This window comes from Artibeus jamaicensis, unplaced genomic scaffold (genome assembly GCF_021234435.1).
Source record: "Artibeus jamaicensis isolate MK-2021 breed Jamaican fruit bat unplaced genomic scaffold, CSHL_Jam_final scaffold_537, whole genome shotgun sequence".
Lineage (NCBI taxonomy): Eukaryota > Metazoa > Chordata > Mammalia > Chiroptera > Phyllostomidae > Artibeus > Artibeus jamaicensis.
This window is the reverse complement of record NW_026522047.1, coordinates 185,984-213,258: the sequence shown is the minus strand read 5'-3', so window position 1 is coordinate 213,258 and position 27,275 is coordinate 185,984. Positions and strand designations below refer to the sequence as shown.

At 66.4% G+C, this 27,275-nt stretch overlaps 2 protein-coding genes across 7 annotated transcripts; one reads left to right on the top strand and one right to left on the bottom strand.

Moving 5' to 3' along the window:
- Positions 1 to 1,180: 1,180 nt before the first annotated feature.
- Positions 1,181 to 23,503, top strand: SLC22A18 (solute carrier family 22 member 18). 6 transcript variants are annotated; one of them, XM_053658162.1, is made up of 12 exons: positions 1,181 to 1,271; positions 1,996 to 2,059; positions 4,313 to 4,511; positions 7,208 to 7,305; positions 8,051 to 8,211; positions 8,387 to 8,519; positions 15,719 to 15,837; positions 16,812 to 16,919; positions 17,683 to 17,783; positions 21,169 to 21,270; positions 21,396 to 21,516; positions 23,271 to 23,503. In XM_053658162.1, exons 3-12 carry the CDS (start codon positions 4,368 to 4,370, stop codon positions 23,456 to 23,458), a joined length of 1,275 nt encoding a protein of 424 aa, XP_053514137.1. In that variant the 5' UTR covers positions 1,181 to 1,271; positions 1,996 to 2,059; positions 4,313 to 4,367; the 3' UTR covers positions 23,459 to 23,503. The 6 variants fall into 6 exon arrangements, with proteins under 6 accessions (XP_053514137.1, XP_053514135.1, XP_037012224.2 ...); XM_053658160.1 differs by having other exon boundaries at positions 1,996 to 2,100; XM_037156329.2 differs by lacking the exon at positions 1,996 to 2,059 and having other exon boundaries at positions 1,185 to 1,271.
- Positions 23,504 to 25,372: 1,869 nt separating this feature from the next.
- On the bottom strand, positions 25,373 to 26,881 carry PHLDA2 (pleckstrin homology like domain family A member 2). Its single transcript, XM_053658519.1, has 3 exons — positions 26,734 to 26,881; positions 25,935 to 26,638; positions 25,373 to 25,683 (listed from the first exon to the last, which is right to left on the bottom strand). The coding sequence occupies exon 2, from the start codon at positions 26,338 to 26,340 to the stop codon at positions 25,945 to 25,947; it is 396 nt and encodes a 131-aa protein (XP_053514494.1). The 5' UTR covers positions 26,341 to 26,638; positions 26,734 to 26,881; the 3' UTR covers positions 25,373 to 25,683; positions 25,935 to 25,944.
- Between the last annotated feature and the right edge of the window lie 394 nt (positions 26,882 to 27,275).

The window sequence follows — 27,275 nt, the reverse complement described above, 5'->3', positions numbered from 1 at the left end:
CTTTCCTTGGGACCCCTCCTCAACCCACACCAGGGCTCATCTGCACTCAGGGCCCTAAGTCCTCCCCACCCCCTCGGGCACTGAGCCCCAGTAGCCCCACCCCGAGAACCGTGCCCCCAGCCCTGCTCAGCTGATGGCTGCTCCCGGGCAGGCCCACAGCCAACCCTCAGGACACCTGTCGGCCCTTCCTGCCGAGATGTGCAGAATCCCGCCCCTCACACCCTCCGCCACCACCCCCACTGGGACTGCAGGGGCACCCGAACTGCCCCCCACCCCGATGAGCACGCAGCCCAGAGGCCCCTTCCAGAACACAAGGCTCAGAGCCTGGCAACGGCTGCCCGGTGCACCCAGCAAGGCCGACATGCTCAGCCGGCGAAGGATTTCCTCCCACACCACACACAGCGGGTACTGTTGGCCCTCTCCCACACACGCACACACACGTGTGTGCACACACACACCTGTGCACTCCAAGGCCGGCCACATGAGGGCAGTCCGGGCTGTGAGCAAACTAGCCCAAGCACCTGGCCCAGAGCTGAGCACACAGTTAGGTGCTCAGTAAACCCGTGTGGGCTGCCTGCGTGACGACCTGTCACCTGGATCCCACAGCTCGGGGGTGCCCACAGGGATCTCCAGTACACAAGCCAGGGCACTTCTCCTCCTGGTCACTCCCAGCCCCCCGGGACGCCCCAGGACCTTGCTGTGACCCGCAGGGCACCCTGAGGCGTGGACCCCACCCAGACTCCACGCTCCTGAGCCCACCGTTGTCCACCCCATCAACGCTGCTCCAAGCTTGGGCCCTGCCCGTGCTCTTCCCTCCCCCTGGCATGCCCTCCCTCCCTGGGGATCCACAGTCATAGGCTCTATGGAGGCGCCACCTCCTCCAAGAAGCCCTCCTCCCCCATCCCACCTCAGGTTGCTCCGGTGGGTCAGCCTCGGTGGGTCAGCCTAGCCGATTTTCTCCAAGGGGCTCCGAGGCTGGGATGGCGCAGGCCGGGGTGGGGCAGGGGTCCTGGGGGATGCAGGACCCCCTTTTGTTGTGTAGCCCAGTAGGCAAGTCACCCACGCTGGCCCACAGCTAAAGCTGCTGGCCCTGGCAGAGGAGCGCCCGCGTGGCCTGGGTTCCGGGTGCTGCTCTGTGCTTCCCAGATTTCCTCCGGGCCAGGAAGCTCCCGCCCTCACTGAGCCGGCCCACAGACTCTGGCTGGATCTGATCCCTCGGCTTCGGTTTCACACCACCCATGGGCCCCACTTGACGCAGGAGGAAGGAAGAGGTGAGTAACCAGTCCCTTCCCGCCCACCCTGCAAGGGCCCTGGCCTGCCCTGGCCTCCCCTGCACGTCCTGAGGCCAGCGGGAGACTCTTGTTCCTGCCTCTGCCCCAGAAACCAGGAGGAGCCAAGTGAGGTCCAACCTCCTGGCCTGTCCCGGAACCTGATGGCCTGGAGGCTCGGGAGCCTCCTGGGCACAGTCCCTTGTCCCTGCCCCCTGGAGCATGGAGCCCCAGGCTCCCACCCCGCCCCCCACTAGGAGTCCTCAATCTGAGCCACCCGAGACTGCTGTCTCCGCCCCGCTCGCCCGGGCCAGCACCCTGTGGGGCCTTCCAGCAGCCCTGCCTGGCTCGCCGACCCTGCCCCGCGCTCCCGTGCCCTCGGCACCAGTAGAGGGACACCCTGTCCTCGGATGCAGACACACACCCCCAGTGGCCCTGTTGGGGCCGAAGTCTTCCTTGACCATGGTCCACTACAGAGAGGGGTGGGGCCTGAGCCACCCCAGCAGTGGACTTTGGTCAGCCCTCCTACCTTGCCTGGCACTGCAGGTGAAGTGGGGGACGCTGGCGTCCCCGTCACCCTGGCAGCCTTCTGGTTTGTCGGGGGAGGTTCCCAGAGTGCTCATCTCCCTGCCCCCCCCCCGGGGTCTCCATGGCCCCTCCCTGTCCCCTCTCTTCCCTCCACCCCGTCTCCACTCCATGCCCGATTTGGACCCCCGGTGCTGCTCAGAGGCCAAGCTCCTGCCTCGCCGCGGTCCGGCCGCAGCGGGTCAAAGGGTCCCCTCGAGGTGAAGGTAGGAGTCGGCGCGGAAATCAGGCAACTACACAGCTCAAGGCAGGTGATGCTCTGAAGACGTTTAGTGAGAATCAAGCAGGGTTTTTATATTTTTCTACCTGGCTAGCAGTTCTGGTTTTATGGGTTTTGTGGTTTCTCAAAGTTCCTGAAACAGGAACTTGGCTCTCTGATCTAAGCTTGTTGACGCAGGTATCCTATTCTTCGTCCCGTGTCTGGGTTAATATTAGAAATGGGTTGGCGGGTAATTACGCCCTCCAGGTTGACCTGTATACTTGTCTATGCCTTTTCTTATTTCCTCTTCTGCTAAGGGCTGTAATGCTTTGAGTTCTTCTAAAATCTCTTTATATCTAGTTGGCCATATTCTAGAGTAGTATCTTAAGAGACTTTTCTTACTTCTATTTTCCTTTGAGCAGTCATACATTTTTCTGGGGTGTTGTCTGATCCTGCTAGTCTTTCTGCCCAGGGTAGGCTTTTTACAGTTATATTTTTCCTATTTTTTGAAACCTACTTTACCCTATTTTTATCCCAGACCCCATAGTACGGAAGTGTGGGTCTGGGGGTTGTAGGGACTACTTGAAGGCCCTTAGCTCCCTTAGGTGGGTACCACGGCCTCCCCTTAAGGAGATATGCTGGTCCCCATGGAGTTTTTACGGTTGGTGGAATATTCCTGGGTCTATTTTTGGGTTTTGGAGGGGCTTTTGTCCCATAGGGCTATTCCTACGTTGCAGGGGGCTTCCAAGGGTACTTCTTTTAAGTTTCTCTAGGAGTTCTTCTATAGACATGTTTCGTACTTTGATTCCCTCTAAGAAAGCAGTGAGATCATCTCCTGATTTCCTAGAGTATTCTATCTTATCTTGGGTGTTTTTCCAATGATCTGTTATTGATTAAGCTTGAATTCTCAGATTGTTCTGGTTGTTTCTTTGTACCTATATTCCCTGACGTTTCTAGTATGATATCATTATTCTGTTCATTGAGCCAGGAAAGGTCCAGGCACACTATCTGAATCACTGCCAGGGTATTCATAATGATTAAAGCAGAAAAGGCTCATGATCCCCAAAGCAAGCACAATCACAATAGATATTGCAGGGCCTTCCATGCCACGTCCACCAGGTTGGAAACTGCTTCCTTGAAGTCTTACACCCCCTCTCAGGACCTTGTCACGGAGAGAGGGATCCAACAGTGGACGCGGCAGTGAACGTGGCACTGCCTCCCACTCAGACCTGGGGGAAATGGCAGTGTAGGCCCATTGGGGGGGGGGTGCATGTGGGAGGCGGGGCCGAGGGGCAGGGCCACCAGGGGGGCGTGTTGGGAGAGCGGGGAGGCCAGGCGCAGTGGGGGGGTGTCCCACGCACCCCCCAGGAAGGTGAGTGTCCCTGGTCCCTCTGGGAGGACCGAAGTCTCAGGTCGCCCTGAGAGGGTGAGATCTAGAGCTGAGCCCCTGCCGGACCAGGCCTCGCCTGATGGGCTCGCCCCATGGAATACAGGGCAGGCTGGGGGCCCAGGCTGAGCCCTGCCAAAGCAGGGACCCCAGGTGACTGGGGTGAGAGTGGCCCCGGCCCAGCCAGGCACCCCCACTCTGTCCTCAACTCCCTGCACCCCGAGATGGCTGGGCATAGGCCAGGGTCCCCTCCTTGCTGTCACCCTCCACCCTGCCTCAGGGACCCAGCTCTGCAAGCCACCCCCAGTCCCTGCTGCACAGTCCGCTGTTCACGTGGCAGGACTCTGCAGACGGCTCCGTGAGGCCGTACCTCAGGGCCCAGCGATGGGGTGGGGTGCCACCCCACCCCAGGCCACTTTAGAGGACGGGCTCTGGCTGGAGGAGCCAGGAAGGGAGGGCTTCCTCTAAACGCTACTCCGGAGCGGTGGGGGCGCCCGTGGGCCTTGGAGCCCCCGTCCCAGGCACAGGGACCCAGGTCATCAGGACACTGAGCCGAGCTGCAGTCAGCACCCACTCCAGCCCCATCTGGCCCTGCAAGTGGGGTGCTGGGGCCTTCCTGGGGGGCCTGCCTCCAGTTCCATGGGGGCTGTGCCCAGACGTCCGAGTAGTTGGTTGTGTGAAGAGAGGGCCACCTGTCACACTCCCCAGGAGCAAGACCGGCCCAAGGCCGCAGAGCGTGTGGCCGAAGAGCCCAGGTGGAGGTCCCACAGCCCTGCATCCTCCCTGGGCCACCCTGCCAGGCTTGGCACCAGCCGCCCCTGCTGGTGACTCAGCACCCTCGCTTGTCACAGCAGGACTTTTACCCCTGGGCAGGTCTGCCAGCTTTCTACTCGGACCCCAGCGAGGTCTCAGGTAGCACCTCTCCAGGATGCAGGGTGCCGGGGCCCCCAGAAGCCAGGGCCCATCCGCTGCTCAGGCGGGCCCCTGGGGCCGGCCCTGGGTCCTCCTGCTCACCTACGTACTGGTCTCCGTGGAATTCACCTGCCTCTTCATGCAGTTCTCCATCCTGCCGGTGAGTGCCGCTGTCCACCCTACGATCCCTCTTAGTCCCTCTCAGTGTCCCCCCGGCCGGGGGGGGGGGGTGGGAGCCTGATGCTGCTGGTCCCTCTCGCTGGGGAGCGCTTGCCACACTGGAGTTGAGTGAGGGACCCAGGGACTGTGCCTCCTGACCCCTGACCCCCGTCCATACCTCCTAGACACTGGCTGCTCGGCCAGCCCAGGGGAGGGGCTGTAGAAGCCACTTGCGCTCACCGGCCGCTGGCTTCCAGCTGCTGACTTTGACTCTCTGACACCTGCCGCCTCCCTGCTGCCACGTCCCTCCAACCCTGGTCCCAGCCGGCCCGCACCCGCACAGGGCATCGTGCGGAGCCTGTCTCCCGCGCCAGAGCAGCACCGGTGCATTTCCTTCCTCTGCTGCCCCCGCCCCCTCCCCAGTCTGGGTGGGGCTGCGGCACTAGCCCCTCAGACTTTCAGAAGTTCCCCCGGGGCCCGGGGGTCCGGTGGGGAAGGAGTGCCACCTGGGTCACCGTTCCAGTGTTGGTTGGGGCTCTGGACCAACCGGAGGGCCCAACCACCTGCCCGAGGTCCCAGGGCACTTCCACCAAATGGCCTGGTCTGAGCCGCCTCCCCCCTCAGCAGGGGGCGGCCTGAGCAAGCACCTTGATGTCCCCCTGTGACAAGGGCCCCTCAGAGGGGGGTGTGGGGAGTGAGGGACGAACAGTTAAAACCCTCAGAAGAGCTGGGCAGCTCCCGAGGGTGGGGGCGCCTGCGTTCATTTGTTCCACGATGCCCACCGGGCACCTGCTAGGTGCGCCCTGTCCCCGGAACTCGGAGCACAGGTCACAACCTGGACTGGCCGAGCTGCTGGTGCCCCACTGTGCTGCGTCTGTGTGTGGTGGGGGGACAATGACACCCCCTCACACCCAACAACACCACTTAGACTGTGCGGTGGGGGCCCAGCGATGCGTGGTGGGCTTCATGGGAGGAAGGCCACGTGGAGCAAAGGCTTAAAGGGGACAAAGCCTGAGCCAGGCCAGTGCGAAGGCCCAGGGGCCGCCATGAGGCTGGCGGGGAGATGGACGGGACAGGTGAGGCCGGAAGGGGGCGGGGCCTCCTGAGGGACAGCGGAGGGAGAGGATGAGGCTGGACTCGGGCCGGTGGCGGAGTTGCTGACGGATTGGATGTGGGCCTGCGAGGAGGAGGGACACCAGGTGACACTGGGGACCCGGACCTGCACTCTTGGGAGGGGGACCGGAGCCTGCTCTGGAGGACACTGAGAGGAGAGCCAGCGGCAGTTGGGGACGGGCTGCTGGGGCAGGGGACTGTCTTCCCCGCCTCCCCGCACAGCCCAGAGGCTGCTGCAGACACGGACTGTGGTGGCTCCGAAGACAGGCTCCCCTGGGGGAGCAGAGGAGGAGGTCGGAGGTCGGATTGGCAGGGAAAACCAGGAGGGCCCAGAGCAGGGGGGACCTGGGAGAAGGGGGAAGAGGGATGCGCTCGGCTGGTGGGGGAGGAGCAGGTGCCCCAGGTGGATGGGGAGAGAGAAGCTGGGCGGGGAGACCTTCCAGAATGAGCCCCTTGAGGGGGCCAGAGGCTGGGATGGGCTGGGGGAGGGGTGGGCACAGTGTGACACAGGACAGAGAGTAGACTTGCTAGTCACAGTGGGACTGCACTAAGGACAGACAGACAGCCCGGCCCAGCTGCCGGGTTTGGGGAGGAGCAGACAGTGGGGGGGGGGGAGTGCACTGGAGACAGAAAGCGTGCGGTGGCTGTCCCAGATGGAGCGTAGGGAGGGCACAGGCGAGCTCGGGCATGCAGTGGCCTCATTTTCTGGGGCTGCTGTGACAAAGCCCAGAATCGCATGCCTGAGAGTCGGAATCTGCCGCCTCACCGTCCCGGGGCCCCCGAAGTCCAGACCCAGGTGCTGCTGCCCCCCAGTGAAGCCTGAGGGGGGCTCTCCCCACTGCTTCCAGCGTCTGGTGGCAGCAGACAGTCCCCGGCTGTGGCCGTGTGTCCAACACCCCCCCAAACAGTCTCACTAGATGGGGGCCGGCCCAACGTCCTCCAGAAAGACCCTCCTTCCAGAGGGGTCCGTGCTCGGGGCGAAAACCTCAGCAGAGCTGTGGGCGGCTTGTTCCAGCCCATTCTAAGTGGGGTCCCTGGAGGGAGGGGTCCAGAACTCTGAGGCCGGTAGGGGAAGGAGCAGCTATAGGAATGCTGACGTCACAGACAGCTGGTCCCCACCTTCTCAGGCCCCCTGGGGGGACACTAGTAGTGCCTTTCACTCCCCAGACTGGCTTCCCCCAGGAGCAGGCCCCGGTCCTGCTGGGAAGTGGGCTGGGAAGAGGCCATGAGGGCACTTGGGGACAATGTCCTGCTGGCCCGGAGCCACCTCGGTTGTCACCACCCAGTGCCGAGTGAATGGAGCCCAAAGGGTGGGAGCTGGGTGCCCCCTACCCCATGGAGGGGAAGGGGGGCCAGCCACCGCCCTCTCCAAACCCCCACACAGCCCTCCCCAGACCCGGGCCGGAGCCTCCACCGGCTCCCTACTCTGAGATGAGCCCCTGGGTCCCCCCACCCCTGGGCCCACTGCCGGACACTCGGAGACAGACCCATGGTTTCCTCCCCACCCCTGACCACCAAGGCCCCCCAATTCCAGGCCCTGGGGTCCTTCCCAGCCCCTGACCAAGGGCCGTGCCTGTGTTTCAGTACCTGTCCCGGAAGCTGGGCCTGGACTCCGTCGCCTTTGGCTACCTGCAGACCACCTTCGGCGTGCTGCAGCTGCTGGGGGGGCCCGTGTTCGGCAGGTACCCAGGGCAGGCAGGTCCCCGGGGTGACCACAGCAGCTCCTGTTCCCAGAGGGACACACCAAGGCGCCGTAGTCCCTTTCAGGCCGGGTGGGGTGTCCCCCTGCCCATGACTTCCACTGACTGGAGTTTGTGGGAGAGGATTCGATGGGCCAGACTCTCCCAGCTGTTAACGCCCCCGGCCCCACTGATGAAAAGCTGGGCCAACAAATGACTTTTCTGGAAAAGGCAATTCTGGGGACTAGGCCTCTGACACCTCCCCGAACCACACACTGGTCGGTCGTCCTGCAAACTCCGAAGCGGACAGACCAGCGTGGCAGGGGGGTCAGACCCTCGGAGTAACTGCGGAGCAGCGTCTCCTGCCGCAGCAGAACTCGCACTCCAACCGCCACTCAGTCCGGAGGGAGGGGCTCGCAGAGCCCAGAGGGAGAACGGCTTTGCCAAAACGCACCCCTCCGGCTCCTTCCCATCCTGCAAGTCCCTCACAGGGCGTGGGCTTGGGGCGGACACCTGGAGGTCACTGACAGCCGCCCCTTTGGAAGGGTGGGGGGTCCGGAGCCTGGGCAGGAGGGAGGCCCAGCAGCCCACCAGGGGCGGGCGCCCAGGCCGTCCCCTGCCCACCCTCACAGCACCAGGGGTCTCCTACAACCTTGCAGGAGCCCCGGCAGCCCCAGGGCTAGGCGTGGGGGCCGAGAGGGGGGACCTTCGAGACATCCGTGAGGGTCACAGGTGTGGTGGCCTCCAGGTTTGCTGACCAGCGCGGGGCGCGGGCCGCGTTCACCGTCTCCTTCCTGGCGGCCTCCGCGCTCCACCTGCTCCTGACGGCCGCCTGCAGCCCGGCCCTGCCGGGACTGGCCTTGCTGTTCGCCTCGCGCCTGCCGGGCCTGTTCACGCACATACTACCAGGTAGCCAGGCGGGGGCCGGGGCGGGACGGGACAGGTCAGCGGGCAAGAGTGGTGTGGGTGTGTGAGCTGGCGGGTGGGGGGCGGTCTGGGGTGCAGGGGGCGGTTGGGGGCGAGGCCTAGGCCGCCCCAGGGTCCTGGAGCCCGCCAGGCCGTTCAGCCCCTGCTTCGCCCGCAGCGGCCCAGATGGTCGTCGTCGACCTGTCTGCGCCCGAGGAGCGGCCCGCGGCTCTGGGCCGGCTCGGCCTCTGCTTTGGCATCGGCATTATCTTCGGCTCCCTGCTCGGCGGGACCCTGAGCACCGCGTATGGGTGAGTGGCGGGGCGGGGACCGGCCGCGGGCGGTGGCGGCGCTGGTCCCGAAGCCGAGGCTGGGCGGGCCCCGCACCGCCGGGGCCTCGGCTTGCGCACCTGCAGGCCCAGCGGGCTGCGGCGGGCGGAGGGCGCCCTGCGCGGTGGAGGCGCCGGCAGGGGTGCGCGTGGCCGGCAGGGGGCGCCGCCGCCCCGCGCGGCCGCCCGGCCAGGTGCACGGGCGCAGGTCCCTTCAGGTTGCTGATCTCTGGGCGGGCCCAGGTGATTAGGGACTTAACTTCCTAAAGGGAACCGGAAGTCGGTCCCTGAGGGGAACGTCCTGGAATGACGGGACCCGCCCCTGGGGTCCCGCGATGGGGACGCCGGACCCCGAGCGGGCGACGACAGCTCGTGGGAGGCTGAATAACTGTGTGCGTGAGATGAAGGCCTCTGCCGTCCTCTGCACCCTCAGAGGTCGAGGTCCTCCCCGCCGGAAGCTCCCACACGTGGTTTCCAGCCCTCCCAGCCCTTTCCAGGCCCCTGGTGCGGCTGCGCAGAGCTGGCTGAGCAGCGGCCAGTCGGGCACCTGCCAGGAAAAGGGCTTAACCTCGGCCCGGGATACCTGGCCCTAGAGTCCCGGCCTGGCTAGGACTGGGACCTCCCTTCCACTGCTGGAGACCAGCACCCCTAGGTCACCCCAAATCCATTTCCCCCTTCCCAGAAGCACCCCAGCACCCACTTAAAATCAACTTCCTGTAGGAGTGATCTTGTTCCTCACCTGCCTTCAGGCTCAAGTCTGTGGTTTCGGTCTGAGGGCTGCCGGCCCGGCTGTGGGCACAGGGCCCTACCTGCTCCCTGACCGAAGGCCCTGTGCCAGCCGGCCACCCCGCCTCTCACCCCCATCCCCCGCCCTGCCTGCTCAGGCCTGAGTGAGCTGAACTGGGAGGGGCTCAGGAGAGGAGCCCGCCCGGTGTGTGACCTCACAGACACGGCACACACCTGCCACCCCGTGGAGCCGCAGGCCGGCATCTCTCTTGGCACCCGGTGCCCCCACCTTGGACTCTGTGCCAGCGGCTAGGCCTGCAGGGGGCGCAGTTTCCACAGGCTTCTGAGTGCCCCAGGTGAGGCCCAACAGCGGTGGAGGCAGCTGGGTGACAGCCGAACCCCAGGGACTGGGGGACAGACAGGCATGGTGGCCTTGTCACATGGCACCTCCCTAGAGGGAGGTCTCTGTGCCCATCCCCTGTCCCCCCACCCTGGCATTTAAATCAGAGCCTGGGTCTCGGGACCCCTCGGCTGAACATCTCAGGCAGGAGGGAAGGACGCGTTTTCATGCATGCTTCCTCGCTGGTGCTTGTTGAACACCTACTAAGTGCCCCTGGGACCCCGGGTTCTGGGATATGGGGACGAACGGGACAGGCCGAGGTCTCAGGTGAAATCAATCGGCCATATTGCTCCTTAGTGTCAGGCCGAACTGCGTGGTGTAGGAAGTAACACAGCAGGATTGGGGGGGGGGGGGACAGGTGGTCAGCCGACCTCGATGGAGTGAGGGTGGAGGCAGGGGGGTCCCTGTGGCCAGAGTGGAGGCGCAGAGGGGGACAGAGGGGCAGGCAGGCCATGAAGCCCTGGGCAGCACGAGCCAGCCAGTGTCACCTAGGTGCCACGTGCTGCGGATGTGGGGGTGGGGCCACTGCAGGGGGCCCATCGAGGCCCCTGGGGCACCTCGCAGGGCGGAGGGAGCGGGCTGAGGGCAGGTTCTGGCCCACCTGGTTTTGCTCGTGGGAAGGATGCGAGTGTGAGCTCAGGGCGGAGCCAGTCTCAGATGCCCTGGGGCGCTGCCGTGGGCCTGGCTGGGATGTCAGTGGCCCGGGCACCAGTGGGAGGGGCGGGGGTCTCCTCGGGCTGAGTCTGGTGCCCCTTAGGGTGCCTTGAGGGAACAGCCCGGGGTGGGGGGAGCATGGGGGTTGGGTAGAGCAAACCCACCTCTTCCTGGGAGGTTTCTGAGCCCTGGGAGTTAGTTCAGATGGGGGTGGGAGAGAGGAGACACAGTGAGGACCAGAAGGGAAAGAGAGCCCAGGAACTTTCTGGAAGGCTAGGGGCATGTGAGTGAAGGGGGTGGGCCCTCCTCGCCTGTGAGGCAGAGAGTGCCCACACGGTCCGCCTGGACTGGCGCGGCCTGCCTTCTTGCTGGGCGGGGCCGGAGGCGGGCTCCAGAGCCCAGTGGATCGTGCTTGGGGGCAGGGGTCTGCGTCTCCCCGGGGACAGAAGAAAGATGGGCGGGGCTGCGAATGGGGAGGAGGCTTCAGGGGGGTGAAGAAGGGGCAGGGGCGGGAAAGGCCCCTCACCCCCTGCTGCCCCACCCACGGGGACTTTCTCAGCCTCCCAGACTGCACCTCTCCTCACCTCCCCAGGTGTGCTCACCTGGGAAACAGGCCCTCAGACCTTGCTCGCTCCCAGGTGCCTGGGCCTCCCCTCATGGGTCCTGCCCCGGAGTCCCCTCCGGTCACCACCCGCCTCCAGCTCCAGCCCCAGCCCAGCTGCTGACCCAGGGGAAAGATACGATGACTCTCTCCCTCCCAGCAGCTACCAAGATAGCCACCACCCCTGCTCTCTCCTTCCAGAACATTACACTAGCTCCCCTCTTTCACCCCAAGATCTGAGGAGTCTTGGCGGTTGAGGTCCTGGCCTGTCCTTTCATGCGGGCGCACGCTGAGGCCCCGGAGGAAGCTGTCTGTCGTCCAAGGCCCAGGGGAAGGCACTGCCGGTGCCCCCTCGCCCCGACCTGCCTCCCCAATACCCCAGCCCCATCCAGAAAGGCCCCGGCCACAGCCCCTCCCACACTGGGAGCAGGCGGACAGAGGACGTGCGCTTGGCAGCCACAGGCGGGGGTGCTGGGGTAACTGGTTTGGGCCGCACCTGGAGCTGGGCCGGAACCTGACTGGCTGGGGGCGGGGGCGGCTGGGTGAGGGTGACGACGCAGGGCCCTGGGCCCCGCCCTTGAACCTGCAGAAGCTCTGCCACCAGGAGGGCGGTGACAGCCTGGGAACCTAGCTGAGTCGGGTCTGAGGGGGCAGGCTCCAGGTATTAGAGGAAGTGAGGAGCCTCTTGTCAGGGCTGCTGATGGCGGCCTGACTGTTGGGGGTCACTGGCTGGACCCCCTGCCCCACTGAGGGCTGAGGGGCTGCCCGGCTCCTCCTCAGGGCCCAGCCCTCCAGCCCTCCAGCCCCCTGCCCTTCTGCTCTGGACGGGTGGGGCATTGGGAGCCTGGGCGGGCGGGGTGGAGGCTCTACCCCCCTGGGCCTGGAGCTGGCAGGAAGGTGGGCCCGGTCAGGCCAAGGAGCGGCCTTAAGCTCAGAGCAAGCAGGGGTGGGGGCGTCTGCAGGTCCCCAGAGTTGGGGCTGGGGGAGGCTGCCCCGCCCCCCACTCTGGGCCAGCCTGGCACTGCCCCACGGGAAGTCCTGGGCAGCACCTGCAGAGGCCCGGGACAGCGTGAGCACTGGACGGGACGAAGGTCCGGCCAGACCACCCTGCGGTCAGGCAGAGCCAGGTTTCAGTGTCAGCTCGGGGCTCCCCCCTCTTCCCCCCCCCAGCACTAACTGGCTGCTGAATCAGCAGTTCTGACCCCAGGCAGGGATTTACTGCCCTCCTGTCAGGAGGCGGACCAGGGCCTCCCGGGACAGAGTCCGGCCCTGGCGTCCGTCTGGGACAGAGAAGCCTTATCAGCCGGCGCGGTGCCGATGGAAGGTTTCCGGCTGGTGACACAGCCACTTCCTCTGGGAGTTAATGAGTAGGCTCCTGGGGCTGTCCCGGGCGGCGCAGGGACCCAGGTGACTCACCGCCCGGCCAGCCCCGCCGCCTGCCCCACCTGGAGCTCGGGCAGCTCACTGAGGTGGCCCAGCCAGGAGGGCACGGGCCCTCCAGGTGACTGGGGTCCAGGCACTAGCAAGCAGGCGCCAGGCGAGGTCGGGACCTCAGCCTGGACCTGAGACAGGAAGTCAGCCGCTGCAGGGGGACCTGACGGCAGTCCCGGGCAGAGGGGAGGTCTGAGCAAAGGCCTGGGGACAGGCAGGGGCTGGGGCCTGCGGGGGAGGGGGGACGTGCGTGGTCAGGGGAGGAGTCAGGTGCTTGGGACACACAGAGGGCTGCCGGGGGCGGGGGGGGGGGGGTGGGCACGAGGCCGGACTCAGATTTGGGGCCTTTTTCTGGACCTGGAGCAGCCCCGTCAGAACTGGACCCCGGTGGGCGGGGTGCCCTCCCGAGGTCCTACCCTGGGGCAGGGCGGCTTCTCCACTCCAAGCCCGTGTTGGCATCTGGCGACCCTCTACCGCCCCTCACATCCAGGTGTCCCATGAGGCTGGGTCCCAGCTGCCCCCAGCCTGTTGGACGGGACGGGCCAGGGGACCCTGCCTGCATTCTGTCGCCTCTCAGAGCCTCAAGGCAGTGGGGAGGGCAGCCCAAGCTCCAGGAGAAATGGCACCTGGAGCCAGACAGGGTCAGGCGGAGAGGACACAGGCACAGGGTCCCCACTGGGCGGTCACACCCCAGGCCTCCAGGTCAGGGTGAACGGGACGCCCCAGGAGCTGGTGCAGCCTTGGGGGTGTCCCGCGAGGGTGGCCCTCATTTGCATCTGAGGAAAGGAGGTCCCCCATCAAGGTGACCACGCAGAGGATTCGAGTGTCCTTTCATGGCGCCCCTGAGGCCTCCTGTTGACCCTTCCAACCCAAAATAAACGGCCAGGAGGACGAAGGTGCCCCGCATGGAGTCCGCCCTCGCGGTTGGTGCTCAGTTTCTGCAAAGGCCCTGTGAGCCCCCTGCACCCCCTCCCGATGACCCCGCTCCCGGTGACCCTGCTCCGTGAGGGTCCCCGGGGCAGGAGGTTTCCGAGCTGGGGACGGGAGGCTGGCGGGTGCCCCGGCCAAGGAGACCCTCCGTGCAGGGGCCTGGGCTGAAGCCCCCCCAACAGACCTCCCCCCCACCTGTCTCCCGCCCGCCACAGCCCTGCCTCTGTCCCACTGTCCTTGGCGTCTTGTCCTGGGAGGGTCGGAGGGCTCCGAATGGGGACGCCGGCCCCTACTCCCGCCCGGGGCCCTGGGGTCCCTGAGCCCCTTCCGTCACTGGCCCGGTCAAGATTCCCAGAGAAGCAGCCTGGCTCCCTGCCACCACCTCTCGCCTGTCACCAGCCTCCCAAAATAGCCATCTAAGTGGCTGCCTCTGCTCCCCCACATTTCCGGGGCATCTGGCAGAGAAAGCAGCTTTTGTCCCTTCCGGCCCCTTCAGGGCCTCGGAGGCAGGGTCCTGAAGAAAGGCCCCTTCTCTCTGGGGCCGGCCATTCGGCCCTGCCCGAGTTACAGACTCGTGGCTGCCGGCCAGAGGAGGGGGCGGCGGGACCACTCTGGGGTCCCCTGCCCGCCGACCCTTCCGTCTGCCAGTCCACGACCTGCCAGTCCGCAGACGGGCCCATCTGTTTGGGGCCCGGGCAGTGAGAAGGCCTCAGTGACGGGCCTTGTGGGCGGTGGGTGTTGGGGGCAGGCGGACAGAGGCAGACCTGTGGGTGGGGGAGGGGTCGGCAGCACACACAGGCCGGACAAGCGCCAGCACCACCGCTGCGTGGGCCGGGGCAGGTCCCAGTCCAAGGAACGGGTGTCCCAGCCGCTGGTGCCACGGACGTCCCCGGTCCCACGTGTGCAGACCAGAGCCCTGCCCGCCCGTGGTTCCCCGGGGCTCTGTGAGGATGTGCGCCGAGGTCCTGCCTCGGCGGGTCTCAGGGTCCCCGAAGCAGGAGCGGCGTGGCAGCGGAAGCAGAGCCGGGTCCCAGGGGAGTGACCGGACTGGTCAGGTCCGACCGGCTCCCGGACTGCAAAAGTCTTTATTTTTATAAAGATGCTGATACAGTGTTCAGGAAGACAGGTGCAGAGCGTGCGTATCCTAACAGAAAAGGTTATTATAAAAGGTTAACTGGGAAAAGCGCAGGAAGTTCCACAGACTCTATCACTAACCTATTAACAAAGGTCGGTGTGACCAAGAGGGCTCTCAGTCGGCTGAGCAAGAACGGCTTTGAGCGGTGTACAGACCCCAGGTGCCCACTGTTGGCTTCATAGGTAGGCCAACTCTAAGAAACCCTTCAGGGGTTCCCGGGCATGGAGAACTTAAGTAATGGATATTGGAAGAGACAAAGGTTTCTGGTGGTTTGGTTGTCGGAATTACATCCTAGTTGTCTGTCTAGATATTCTCCTTAAGGAGTCGTGGTGGGGACCTTCTTTGCATTTACTCCCAGGTGCCTAGACTGTAACGTCTGTCCCGAGCCCCTGTACCCACCTGTCTCCGTCTGTGACTACTCCTGTCCGGGGTACAGGACGGGGAGGGGCCCTAAAGAGTCCGGAGCCCCCGTGCTCCGGCACATCCGGGGTTCCCCTCCACAAAACCCCCCTCCCTCGCGCTGGCAGACGGTCCGCCCTCTGTTTCATTCCATCGCTAGGTTTCCAGGTGAAGGAAGCGGGGGGCCCTGGGGCTGCGAGGGGCCTCTGTCCCGCAGTCGGTAAATCCGTCTGTGCAGTGAGTGCAGAGGAACTGAGCGGAGGCTCCGCAAAACACCAGTGCACGCAAGAGCCAGCCTGCGAGGGGAGGGAGCGGGGTTTCAGCCAGAGCGGCTCGGCCGTGCCCACGCGTCTCACGCATCCCGACCGAGTCGAGGGTCGGTTGTTGGTCGGCTCCTGACAGATGTGTGTGCGCGGGCACTGCACGGCTGTGTGCGTGCACGTGTGTGTGTGCTGCGTGGTTTGCGGTGCCTGTCCTCGGTGGGTCAAGGGCCCGGTTTCCGAGTGGAGACTCGGGGCAGAGGCGCTGCCCCAGAAGTGAGGGCTGTGGGTCGGGATGGGTGGCGAGGGAGGGGGACGTGACACAGGGTGGCGAACACACAACCCAGCACGTGGGGGATGTCCTGTAACGTTGCACCTTAGAACTGACACAATTCTATTGACCAGCGTCACCCAACACACCCAATTAAAAGTAACTCGAACCTAAAGAAAGGACTGGAAGTGGAGGGTACAGGCTGGGCCGCAGCCCTGGGCCCTGTGGGCAGGCGGGAAGGGGCCGGGGGTGGTGTCCTGGGTTTTGCCAGGTTGACCCCTCCCAAGGTCCAGCGTACCTGTCCCCCTGGGAAGGGGCCTCCTGGGCCAGGACGAGGCCATGCGGGCCCTGTGTGACCGCACTTTTCACCCCAGGATTCAGTATCCACCCTTTGTGGCTTTTGTGGCTAACCTCCTGGGAGCAGCCCTCAGCTTCACCTTCATCCCCGCCAGCACCAAAGGGGCCGGCGCCCAAGGCCAAGCCACCCCCCCAGGTGAGTCCCCCGGCAGGGGTCCCCCCCCACCCCCGGCACAGCACCACAAAGCACAGGGTGAGGCTCCGGCCCTGCAGCCTGCGCCCTGGGCCTCCTGCCGGGGCAGGACTCCCTGGGGTGGGAGCTGCCCGGACCCTGGCCTGCCTGTGCCGTGGCTTCCCGTCCCGGGCACAGGGCTGTGTGCCCCTCAGGGTGCTAACATCATTGGAGCCAAGCTGGGTGTGGCCACAGAGGGGACCCTCATCCAGGCAGCATGGAGACTGAGGCCTAAGGCAGTGGAAGGGTTACAGGGGAGCCCGGGGGGTGCCAGGAGTGAGCACAGGCGGGGCGGATGCCGAGGCGGCAGCAGGGCGGAGCCAGCTCAGGGTGTGGGGGGCTCTAGGTGCGTCCCCTGGGGCACTGCGGTGTGGAGGGGACCCCCAGGGCACCCCCAGCCCAACCCCTGGGAGGCAGCACAGACATGGACCGATGCCTCTGCCCCATGACCAAGAGCTCGGCGGGGACAGAGGGAGCTCCCCCCACCCCCTCCGTGGGAGCCGTCCCGAGACCGGAGGCCCCGGGCAGCTCCTGGGACACAGGAGGGCGGCGTGGGGACGGGGCTGGGGGCCCCGTGCAAAGTGCAGACGAGGAGGCGATATAGAGGAGGCCCCGGAGAGCAGGCGGAGCCGGTGCGGCCACCTCCGCTGGGAGGCCAGTGACCCAGCGGCGCTCAAAAGTGTCCCCTGAGTGGCTTAGCACCGAGCGCGGCCCTGCCCCCCAGGGACCGCCTCACCGGGTTGGCACACCCTGGCCCCAGTGTGGGCGAGGTCCCTGGGTGCCCGGGTCCGAGCCAGCTTGTCAGAGCAGAGGCCCTGTGCTCTGAGCACCCCCTGGAACCGGAGGTCCCCGAGCCCGTGCCCGCGGCGGGGGCTGGGGCAGAAGGCAGGGCCCCGCCCCCACCTCGCAGGCCTGACTGGTCTCTCTGGGCGTCCTAGGTGGCCCCCAGGCCAGTGTGTTTGACCTGAAGGCCATCAGCCGCCTGCTGCTGCAGCCCGGAGTCCTGCCCGTGTTCCTCGTCAAAGTGATCTCTGGCTTCCCCTCCGGTGAGTCCCGGGCTGTCCCTGGGCGGCCCCGACGGAGGACCTGGGGACAGAGGTCTGTGCCTGGGGCACCACCCCGCCCCTCGGCCCTGCACTGCCCGTTCCGGCTCGCTCCCTTCTTGCCCCACCAGGGCCGTATCTGGCCACATCTGCCCCAGAGGGGGAGCAGTCCTGAGGCACAGAGGTGTGGCGACTCCGAGTCCTCCCCGTCCTGCAGCCCCTCGGGCCCCCTCGGAGCCCCTGTCTCTCAGTCCAGCCCTCGGCCTCCCGGTCCTCTCGGACAGTCTGAGAGGCGGAGCCACAGCTGCCGGCGGGCACACAGGTGGCCCACTCCTGAGTCCCAGCCAGCAGGGGAGGGGTGGACCCTGAGGTGTCCCTGGTGGCCAGCGTGCCTCTAGCCCCTGCCCCCACCCGCCCCTGCTCTGAGCGGCCACTCGGAGTGTTCTGCCTCCCGGCAACACTGTGCTGAAGCTCTCAGACCTGTGGTGCCGGCTGGGCTCCGTCTCCGACCCAGGCCGGCCCGCTGGGGCTCAGGGGCCAGACCATGTCTCCGATCCAGTGAAAGGGGAGCCCCTGGTGGGCCTGGGCCGTTCTTCTCACCTGGTCAGCCCTGGCACCTCATCTATCAGCTGCCCTCACCAGGGCGCCACCTGTCTGAGGGTGCACCCAGCCCCTTCCTGCGTGTCCCAGCCACTGTAGTCAGGCCCCTGCACCCTGGTTGGCCAGCTGGGCTGCCGGCCAGCCCTGACCCCACCACCTCACCCAGGGCTCTTCATGGTCATGTCCTCCATCATCTCCATGGACTTCTTTCAGCTGGAGGCTGCCCAGGCTGGCTACGTCTTGTCCTTCTTCGGGCTTCTCCAGATGGTGAGTGTGGGGCACCAGCTGTGGGCCGGGGCCCAGGTGTAACTCGGCTTCCCCTAACACCGGGCTCTGGGCTGTCATGCTCCGGCTCCCATGGCTTTGCACCCACCGTGGGCCCACCTGCCGGGGGCCCGTCTGAGAGGGCAGCGAGGACTGTGGGGCGCCCTTGGCCTGCCGGCAGTGGCGGCGTGGCCGTGGTCCCTGGCTCCTCGAGTGTGCCTCTGAGTGCCCAGCAGCAGACGGGGCGCGGAGGGGCAGGCACAGTGGTGGGGTGCGGGGAAGGAGAATCGGGGCCCTGCGTCCTGCCGGCCGACCGCGTGGTGATGGGCCAGATCCCCCCACGCTCTGTGTCCCCAAGTCCAAGTTTCCGCATCTGTCCGTGCAGGAGGCTGAGCCCCACTGGTGAGGCCGGCGGGCCAGCACCGGGCACCCCGGGGGCCCCATCCAGGCAGGAGTCTGGCTCAGACACGGCTGCCATTGCGCCACACCCTGGGCTGGCTGCTCGGGTCAAAAGCTGCCTGAGAAGCCGTTTGAGGCGGCCCGTCTACCAGCCCCGTAGACCCCCGCCGAGCCCGGCTTCTCCTGGGCGTCTGGGCCCGGGCCCGGGGCGGTGGGGACAGGTGGCCCTGTGCTGCCACCACGCAGGATGTCTGCCTGACACCCAGAGCGCAGGGGGGGCTATTCTGGGACCTACTGGGGCTGGGGGGGCTCTCGGCCCCTCCAGAAGCGTGCAGCATTCCTGCCGCCTCCCACCTTCCACTCCCCTTGCTCTTGGCCCAGGACCGGGGCAGACCCCAGTGCGGACACACCCCCGGGAGGGCCGGCCCCGAGCGGCCATGGGCAGAGTGGGGACCTTGAAGGAAAGGGAGAGGGGGAGAGGGACAGAGGGAGGGAGAGAGAGAGAGAAAACACAGCCCTGGCTGGTGTGGCTCAGTGGCTCGAGTGCCAGCCTGTGAACCACAGGGTCGCCGGTTTGAGTCCCAGTCAGGCCACACAACCTGGGTGGCGGGCCGGTCCCCAGTGGGGAGCATGTGAGAGGCAACCACACACTGATGTTTCCCTTTTCTTTCTCCCTCCCTTATCCTCTGTCTAATCTTAAAATAATAATAATAATAATAATAATAATAATAACAACACCCTAAAGCTGGACCCCAGGAGCCTTGCTGTAAATGGCCGCTCCCAGCCTGCCCAAGGCCAGGGGACCAGCCTGGGCTCCGGCCTGCACCCCCAGGCCCTGGAGAAAGGAGGGAGCCCAGAGGAGCCCGGTGCACCAGAGCCCCAGGGTGGGGTGGGGGTGGGTGCAGGGGAGGCCCCGAGCTGTGACAGAGGGTGGGGGCTGGGCGCTGGGTTTTATTTCTGCAGAGAAAGGGCTGAAGCTGCCTTTCTCGGGCACTTCCTTGTGCCACGCCCCCCACCAGCCTGCCCAGGAAAGGGCTGGTCCCCAAGCGTCTGGAAAGGCCTTCTGACTGTGAGGCGCACCTGCCTGCCATCTGGCCCCTCACAGCTGAGCTCACACCTGCTGCTTCCTTCAGACCACTTCCTGCCCCACCCTGGGGGGCTGCTGGGTGCCAAGGGGGCTACTGCAGCCCCTGCCCCTACTCCCTGTGTAGGTTGGAGATGGGGGCTGGTGGGGTGTGGTAGCCCAGGTGGTCCTAACATGAGGGGACAGCAAGCAGACCCCTCTCCCCAGTGAGCCATGGCCCTCCGTCCCTTGCAGGCCCTCCTGCAGAAGCTCCCCACTTGGTGCATCCACGCCCCACACTCAGCCACCGTGAGGGTAACTAGCAGCTGGGAGGAAGACAGCAGGGGGCGCTGTGTGAGGTGACGCCCTGGTAGGGGCCTTAGTGGAGCAAATTGCAGGCAAGAGAGCCTCAGGTCACAGAAGGGCTGCAAGTGCGCCGGCCCTCAGGTGGAAATACACTCCAGCCTGAGGGGAGAGACCCAGGCTCTGAAAACACTGTAAGGGGTGGTCTGCACAGATTTACTTGAGTGCAGTGGGGCCATAGGAAGGGGCCCCTTGGAGGGGGGGTGGGGGGAGCTGGCAGGACAGGAGCTGTGTTTGGGGGGTCAAGAGGAAGGGAGACCCGGGCACGTTTGCTGGCTGGACAAGTCCAGGCCTTTCTCAGTGGATGCATCAGGGGCTTGGTCTCTGTGTCTGGATGAAACACTGAGGCCGAATGCGGACAAGAAGGGAGGCAAAGCCAAGTCCAAACGCAGGGTTTATCTTCTCAGAAAACGTTTGTGGTTCTGATTTGAGGCAGCTTCATTTTGCCAGGCAAGCAGGCCGGCGCCATTCTGCAGGGCTGGGCTGACCCAGGACCCCAGTCCATGCCGGCGCTGCCCCCAGCCTGCCCACCCGCAAGCCCTGCGGTGCACTGCTCCAAGCCCCGGGTGCCCTCACTTCCTGCCTGCCAGGTACAGGAAGGGAAAGGCCCAAGTGGAGACTGCTCACCTGGGCCTGGGCGTGGCCTTCGGGCTGGGCCTGCCCTGTGAGTCAGGACCCTGGTGAACTTCCCTGGGAGAAGATCTGCCACGAGTAGGAAGAGCAGTGCAGAGAAAGTGCCCCCTCTTCAACCAGCTCCTGGGGGCCAGCAGGAAGTGGAGGGCTCGGGGACCAGGGTGGTCGCAGCAGGTGGCCTTGGAGAGCGAGTTCTCCCTGTCCCTGGGGACCTCACCTGCCCCCCCCCCCGGGGCCCTGAGCTGGTGAGGCCAGCCCTCTGGGCCTCAGTTTATCCAGTTGCAACTGGGGTGGTGGCTTTGCAGAGTATGGGGAGGACACAGAGCTCCCGGCCCAGGCACTGCCCCCGGGGCACAGGACCAGGCCTTGGCCGGGCCAGCTGGGCTGAGGGCGCACCGGGCACCCGGGCACCGGACTCGGCCCCTGGGCAACCATCTCTCCTCCGAGCCCTGGCTCACACCGTGAGAGGGCAGGCCCTGCCGCCCAGGTGAGGGGACAGAGGGGCTGAGGAAGGGAAGCTGGGGAGGGGACACATGGAGGCCAGGTGACACCAGAGGGGCCTTCGCAGGAACACAGGTCCCCGGGCTGAGCACTTTCCCATGGTAAGAGATGGTTTTTGCTCCACAAGCTATGGCCTCCCCCAGCCCCTCAGCAGCCCATCCGCCCTTCTCGCACCCCCACATTTGTCGTCCCGAAACTAAAGAGAGGAGGCTCGTTTCCAACTCGGAAATCGGGCCTGCGAGTGGCTGGTGCGTGGAAGTGCGTGTGCGTGTGGGAGCCACTGGGCCCCTCCCCCATCTCTCAAGGACTCGGGGGCCCGCCCATCTGCCCTGGAACTGGTCACTGCGGGGGACTGGGCTGCAGACCGTGCGGTTCCCCAGCTGGGGGTGGGGGGCGGCCGCAGTCCAGACCCTCCTCTGTCCCCCTCAGGTCATCCAGGGCCTGGTCGTCGGGCGGATGAGCAACCACTTGTCGGAAACGGCGCTGCTCCGGGCCAGCGCGCTGGGCTTCAGTGTGGTGGGCCTGGCCATGGTGAGAGCACCCCCGCGGCTGGACACGCCCACCCAGGGCCGCCCTGACGGGACCTCAGGGAAGGGCCCTCCTGCCACAGTCCCGGGGCCCCCAGTCACTGTGGCCCCTGCCCTGTCCCGTGCCAGGCGCTGATGTCCAACATCTTCCACTACTGCCTCCTGTTGCCTGGCCTGGTCTTCAGCCTCTGCACCCTCAACGTGGTCACGGACAGCATACTGACCAAGGCGGTCGCAGCCTCGGACACGGGTGAGCGCAGCATCCGCAGCCAGGCCCCGTGAGGGGCGGCCTGCCGAGACCCTGGCCCTCCTCCCGAGGAACAGCCGTCCGGTTGGGGGCCGGGTCTGCCTGACCCCCCTGGGCACTGTAGCCTAGTCTTCGTGAGCGGGGTGTGTGGGGTGGGCTGCGAGAAGGCTCAGGTGAGAATCTGGCCACCAACCAGCCCAGCTGGGCCCTATAGCCCAGTCCAGGGCTGGACCTGGGGGCCGCGTCTGGCCCGGCGCTAAAGCCTGGGCTGGATCTCGCTAGGAAGGAGGAGGAAAAGATGGCCTTCCAGGTCGGCCCCAGCCGCGCCGAGGAACGGAGGCGTGAGTCTGAAAGGCTCCCACGGAAGCCGCTTGGGAAGAAAGCCCAGTGGGCGGGGCACGGGGCGGAGGGCCCCAGAGGGGCGGGCGTCCTGCCAGGCCAGAGCCCGAGTGGGTCTTCTCTTCCCTCCCAGAACGGCCCCCGGGAGTTCATCGATTGGTGCCTCCTGGGTGGGCAGACGGGTAAACGCACACAGCTACTTATGTCCAGGAAGCCCCAGACCTCCGGGGGGACACGGGAGTCCCTGGGCTGACAGTGTCCAGGTTCTGGTGCCCGCCCTCTCCGGGCCGGTGCAGGCCCCGAACAGGATCCTATGGAGGCCTCCTCAGCAGCAGGGTTAGAGAGCCCAGGGGCCCGGCCGACCCTCGGTCCACTCATCTATCTGTCGGGCAGGCGCTGATGGAGGTCAGGCGGCCCGATGGGAATGGGGGTGGCCAAGGAGCGTTAGGCCTCCTCTCTGAGCAGCCTCGGGAGCCTCCAGAGCCCTCAGACTGTGGCTCTGGGGCCCTAAGGAGGCCAGGCTGGGCCCAGAAGGCTTCCTGGAGGGGGCGGGCCAGCACTTTGGAGAGGCCTGGAGGAACTGGTCCGGAGGATGAGGGCGGGGCCTGGTCTCTTGGTTCCGAGGCCCCACCCTCCGCCCAGAAGGAGCTGGGAGCTGGTTCCCAGCGTTGAGCTGGTAGCCGGTTCCCAGCGTTGGCCTGGGAACCTCGACAACAGAGGGGGCGGTGAATTGCTCCCCGGTGTCCGTGGGCGAAGGGAGAGGCTGCTACTCTGTTTCCTGCAAGGCCCTGAGCTGGGGCGGGCCCCGCCAGGCGGCTGCCGCCTCACCCAGCCAGGCTGTCCAGCTCCGGGAGCGTGGGCTCCCCCCTGCAGGCCTGGGGCCGGCAGCCAGCACCAGGCACAGTGGGCAGAGGGGTGTGGAGACAGGGTCAGGGAGCTGGGTGTGCAGCCAGCCAGCTGGACCTAGGGCGTGGGGCCACAGGCAGGGGGGCCCCTCTTAAGACCCTGAAGACCTTCCCATCCCTGAGACGTGCATCCCCTCCAGTTCATAGGAGGTTGGGTGGGCCCGGGGAGACACTGGGGGCGTCACAGCCTGCTTTGCACCCCAGCCCTCACCCGGTGCCTCACCTGCTGCTGCCAAGCCCACCCGCCCCTGTGTCCGTCTGCCGGCTCCCCAGCGGCCTGGCCTGTGATGGTGCCCAGTCCCAGCCCTGCAGTGCCAGAGAACCTTCTGGGGCAGGGCGCCAGTGTCCAGTGGGGCCCCTTCATGGCTGAGTGGTCCACGGGGAGCGGTCCCGAAGGCCCTGGGGGGACACAGGAGGGCTGGGGAGCCGGGGGAGGCCTCTGCCACATCCTGGGAGTGGGCACGGTGATGTGAGGGACCCGCCCAGGCCTGACTCACACCCCCCGCTCCACAGGGGCCATGCTGGGCCTCTGCGCCACCGTGCAGCCGCTGACCCGCACCCTGGGGCCCATCGTGGGCGGCCTCCTGTACCGCAGCTTCGGCGTCTCCGTCTTTGGCCACATTCAGTTTGCCGTCAACTTCCTTGTCTTCCTGGTCCTCTGGAAGCAGCCTCTGCCCCACAAGACAGACAAAGTCTGGTGACCTTGGCTCCTGGGCACATACTGGCAATAAATTCCCAGTACCTCTTCCGGTCTCATTTCTACTGGGGGGCCGTCCGGGCCCTGCCTGCAGCTGGCTGGGGCCCGGGATGCGGGAGGGGCCCTTCCTGGGGGCGGGGCCTGCCACTGGGCCCCAGGGCTCCGGGGAGAGCAGAGTCACCCAAGTTTGTTCTAGTGAGGAGTGGGCCCTGCCCCCGCAGGCCATCAGCACGCTGGTGAGGTCCCCCGTGCTGCCTCCCAGGCTGCTCTGCTCAGGCCCCCGGGGACAGGATCCCCCTGCCCCCCACGCCCCGCCTCCTGCTCAGGTGGAGCCCACCACCCACAGGCCCTCAAAAGTTGTTCCTGTTCATGAAAGGAGATGTTTTCTAATTTTTAATTGATTTGATGAGCGAGGCACTGGTTTTGTTCTTCCACTTACTGATGCACACTCACTGGGTGCGTGCCGACCGGGCACTGAACCCCAGACCTTGGCGTGCTGAGACAATGTTCTAACCAACTGAGCCCCCGCCCAGGACCCAGACAGCCAGGCCGGAGAACTGGGGCACGCCATCAACCCCCAACACCCCTGCCTGGCTCTCTGGGCATGGGAGGCGGCAGCTGCTGTGGCCCGACTGGTGCGGACAGAACAACCTCGGCAGGGCCCAAGGGGCCCCCGAGATGGCGAAGGCCGCCCCTCCCCACAGGTGAGCGTTGCAGGAAACTATTAGAGCTCCGAGTCCTCAACTTCAGAAGCCCACGGTCCCATCTGGAGGGGCCTCCGAGGGCCAGACCTCCTGCTGGACCCCGGGGACGGGACTCTCGGCCCTGACCCTGGTCATCCGTCCGGTGATCAGGAGAGGTCTCCCAGGTGGGGCAGCATGGGGTCTACCCTGGGGCCAGGGGACTCCTCCCCATGGGCACAGGGGCTTTCTAACCGGCCCTTCCGGAAACAGTGCCTGGCTTGGGACAGTTCCTTCTCTGGACTCCGCTCCCGGCTCCCCCCCACCCCCAGTCAAGGGACAGCAGCCACGGCACGTCTGACCCTGGAGCCCAGCTCGAAGGCCTGTGGTGGCCGCCCCTCCCCAGGGGCAGGGCGAACATCCAGCTCTGGGGCCCAGTTTTGGTTCTTCACTGTCCTCTCCGCTGCCTCCCCTCCCAGCACCAGCCCAACATGAAGGCCCCTCCCCAGCCGGGATCCTGTCCTCTGTTCCACAGTCCCCCTTGGCCCGTTCCTCACCCATACAGCTTCCAGGTTGGGGGGCCCTTCCCCGAGCCCACCCTGCGGGGCAGCCCTGGACACGCACTGTCTCTGCCCACCCCACCCGGGGCAGCTGGGCAGGAGATGCCACCGTGTCAGACTCCTCAGACCTCTCCACCCCAATGTCACAGTCTGGGGCCACTCAGAGGCCTCAGCCTCCTGCCGCATCACTGGAAATGCCACAGGCCTCCCCTGACCTGCCCGGCACTGCCTGCCTTGCTGGCCCGACCAGCAAGTGGGAGCCTGGGAGTGGGACCACCCAGGCTGGATGCGGCCCAGCCTGGACGGGGGTCAGGTGGGGGCAGGCACCGGAGGGCTGAGCCGGTGTTGAGGGTGGTGTGTGGGTGGGAGCGGGCAGCTGGAGCTGGAGGGGAGGTGTGTGCTGACCTCCAGGGGGCCCTTTGTGAATGACGTCCCACCCGAGAGAGGGCACTGCCAGCAGCCCCGGGCCCACTCCCGCCCACTCACCCCGCGAGCGGGAGTGGGCCAGGCCAAGCGCCCCGTACGTCCTGCCTCTGGAGGGGCTGCTTGGTAAGAAGGTGCCGCCGGCCGCCCACTCATTCCAGCGCTGCCCTGCCCCTCGGACTGACCCCGTGCCCCCGTACACACCGGCCCTGGTCCCCGCCATTCCCAGGAACGTCACCACACCACGCGGGCGGGTAGAAAAAAGAGCAGGTCCAGTAGTTTATTCGGAATGGCAGATGCAAAAACAAAATATTAAGACATACAGTTTGACGACAAATAACCACCAAAATAAATACATAGATAATCCAATAATTTAACGCGCCCGCGCAGCGGGGGCAGGGTTCAGCGGCTCCGCAAGGGAAGGTCCCCTTCTGCGGGGCAGGGACGCAACCCCCGCCTCAGTCCTCCCGCCGCGGTCCGTGGGAGGAGGGGGTCCGGCCATTCCCGGCACGTCCTGGGCTCCTGTCAGCGGCTCGGACCCGGCCCGACTCGTCAGTGTGGGGCTCCTGTGGGCAGAGGAGGGGTCAGGGAGCTGTGCCCGGGCAGGGGCGGGCTGGAACCCCACTACGGTTCCCCTGGGGGCCCAGACACGGCAGGTGCCAGTGACAGCTCTTGACGCGTGCCCTCGAGACTCCGAGACTGCGTGGCGGCCGGTCCCCTTTCCAAAGTGCCCCCCTGCCCTCGAGGGGCGGGACCTCCCTCCCCACCGCCGTCTGCAGGCCGGGGATGGCACGGGGCGCGTGCGGGCGGCACTCACCGTGGCGGGCTCAGGGCGCACGGGCTGTCCGGGGCTCCGGGGCCGCGGCGGGCGCGGCGCGCTCCCGGCGGCTGCGGACGTCCTGCAGGGCGCGGCGGTTCTGGAAGTCGATGAGCGCCAGCGTGATGGCCGCGTTCCAGCAGCTCTCGCCCGCGCAGCGGAAGTCGATCTCCTTGCGGTCGGTGGTGACGATGGTGAAGTAGACGTACTTGCCCGTGCGCTCCACGCAGTCCACCTTGAGGATGGAGTGGAAGCGCAGCTCCTTGGGGCGCGCGCCGGGGCCGGCCGGGAACAGGCTCAGGCAGTCCGGCGTGAGCACGCCGCGCTTCTTCTTCCACAGCTGGAAGAGGCTGTCGCTGCGCTTCTCCAGCTCGCCCTCGCGCAGCACTTCGCCCGGCGTCTTCATGTCGGTGGAGCGCGGGACACCCAGTGCGCTCGGGCGGCGGCGAGGAGGGCAGTGCGTCACAGCGGCCCGGAGCCGGCTTTATAGGGACCCCGCCCCGCGCGCCCGGCCCCGCCCCGCCCGGGCGCGCCCCCTCGAGATCACGCCCCGGATCTGCCTCGGGGCCCAGTTCCCCTGCGCCCACCAGTCCCTGACCCCGCAGCCCCGTCACCTCAGCTGCCGGCTGCGCGGTCGCCCCCTTGTTTGTGTCTGCAACTCACCAGACGACCCTTCTGTGCTCCGGCATCCCGGGGCCCCAGACCTAGGGGAAGACACGCGGTCCCCACCCCGCCCAGGACGCCGCCCCCCCCCCCCCCCCCCGTGGAGGAACGTCCGGTCCTGCCCGGGGTGACTCACCGCCCGGGAGCCCCGGGAAGCGCCCGCAGCCGGGGCTGGCCCAGGGCGGGGAACTAGGGGTGCCCAGACCCGCACCCTCCAGGCGCCCTGACACGGTCTCCAGTCTGCCCTCCAGCACTCTTGGGGCAGAAGCGGACTGTGACCCCCTACTCGGGTTCCTCCCACGCCCTGGGGCCCACTTCCCGGGGAGAACTTCCGGTGTCCCCACCACAACAGGCCTTGCTGCCCACCCCCCCACCCCCCCGCAGGCCTGGCCCGCCCAGAAAGTGAGTGTTCTGACCCCCACGTTTTTTGTCTGCCGGTGCAGACAGGGACACTTTCTTAGACTGGTAACAACTGGAAAGTGCTGGAACAGCTCCGCGTGGTGCTCAGTAAATGTGAGGGGTGGAGGCCACTCGGGCCTCCCTCCCGGGGAGCCTCCAACTTGGTGTCCTGACCAACCGGGGAAGGCTCCACAGCGACGAGGCCCGCGGGTGCGGAGGCGGGCCCTGGCCCCCGAGGGTCAGCGGGGGCGGCTGAGTCATCCCTGCCAGCCCGGCACA

Coding starts and splice junctions, on each gene's coding strand:
- SLC22A18 (XM_053658162.1), top strand. CDS start 4,368: ATGCAGGGTGCCGGGGCCCCCAGAAGCCAGGGCCCATCCGCTGCTCAG. Junction 7,306..8,050: donor GGGGGGCCCGTGTTCGGCAG/GTACCCAGGGCA, acceptor GGTGGCCTCCAG/GTTTGCTGACCAGCGCGGGG. Junction 21,271..21,395: donor GTGTGGTGGGCCTGGCCATG/GTGAGAGCACCC, acceptor GTCCCGTGCCAG/GCGCTGATGTCCAACATCTT.
- PHLDA2 (XM_053658519.1), bottom strand. CDS start 26,340: ATGAAGACGCCGGGCGAAGTGCTGCGCGAGGGCGAGCTGGAGAAGCGC.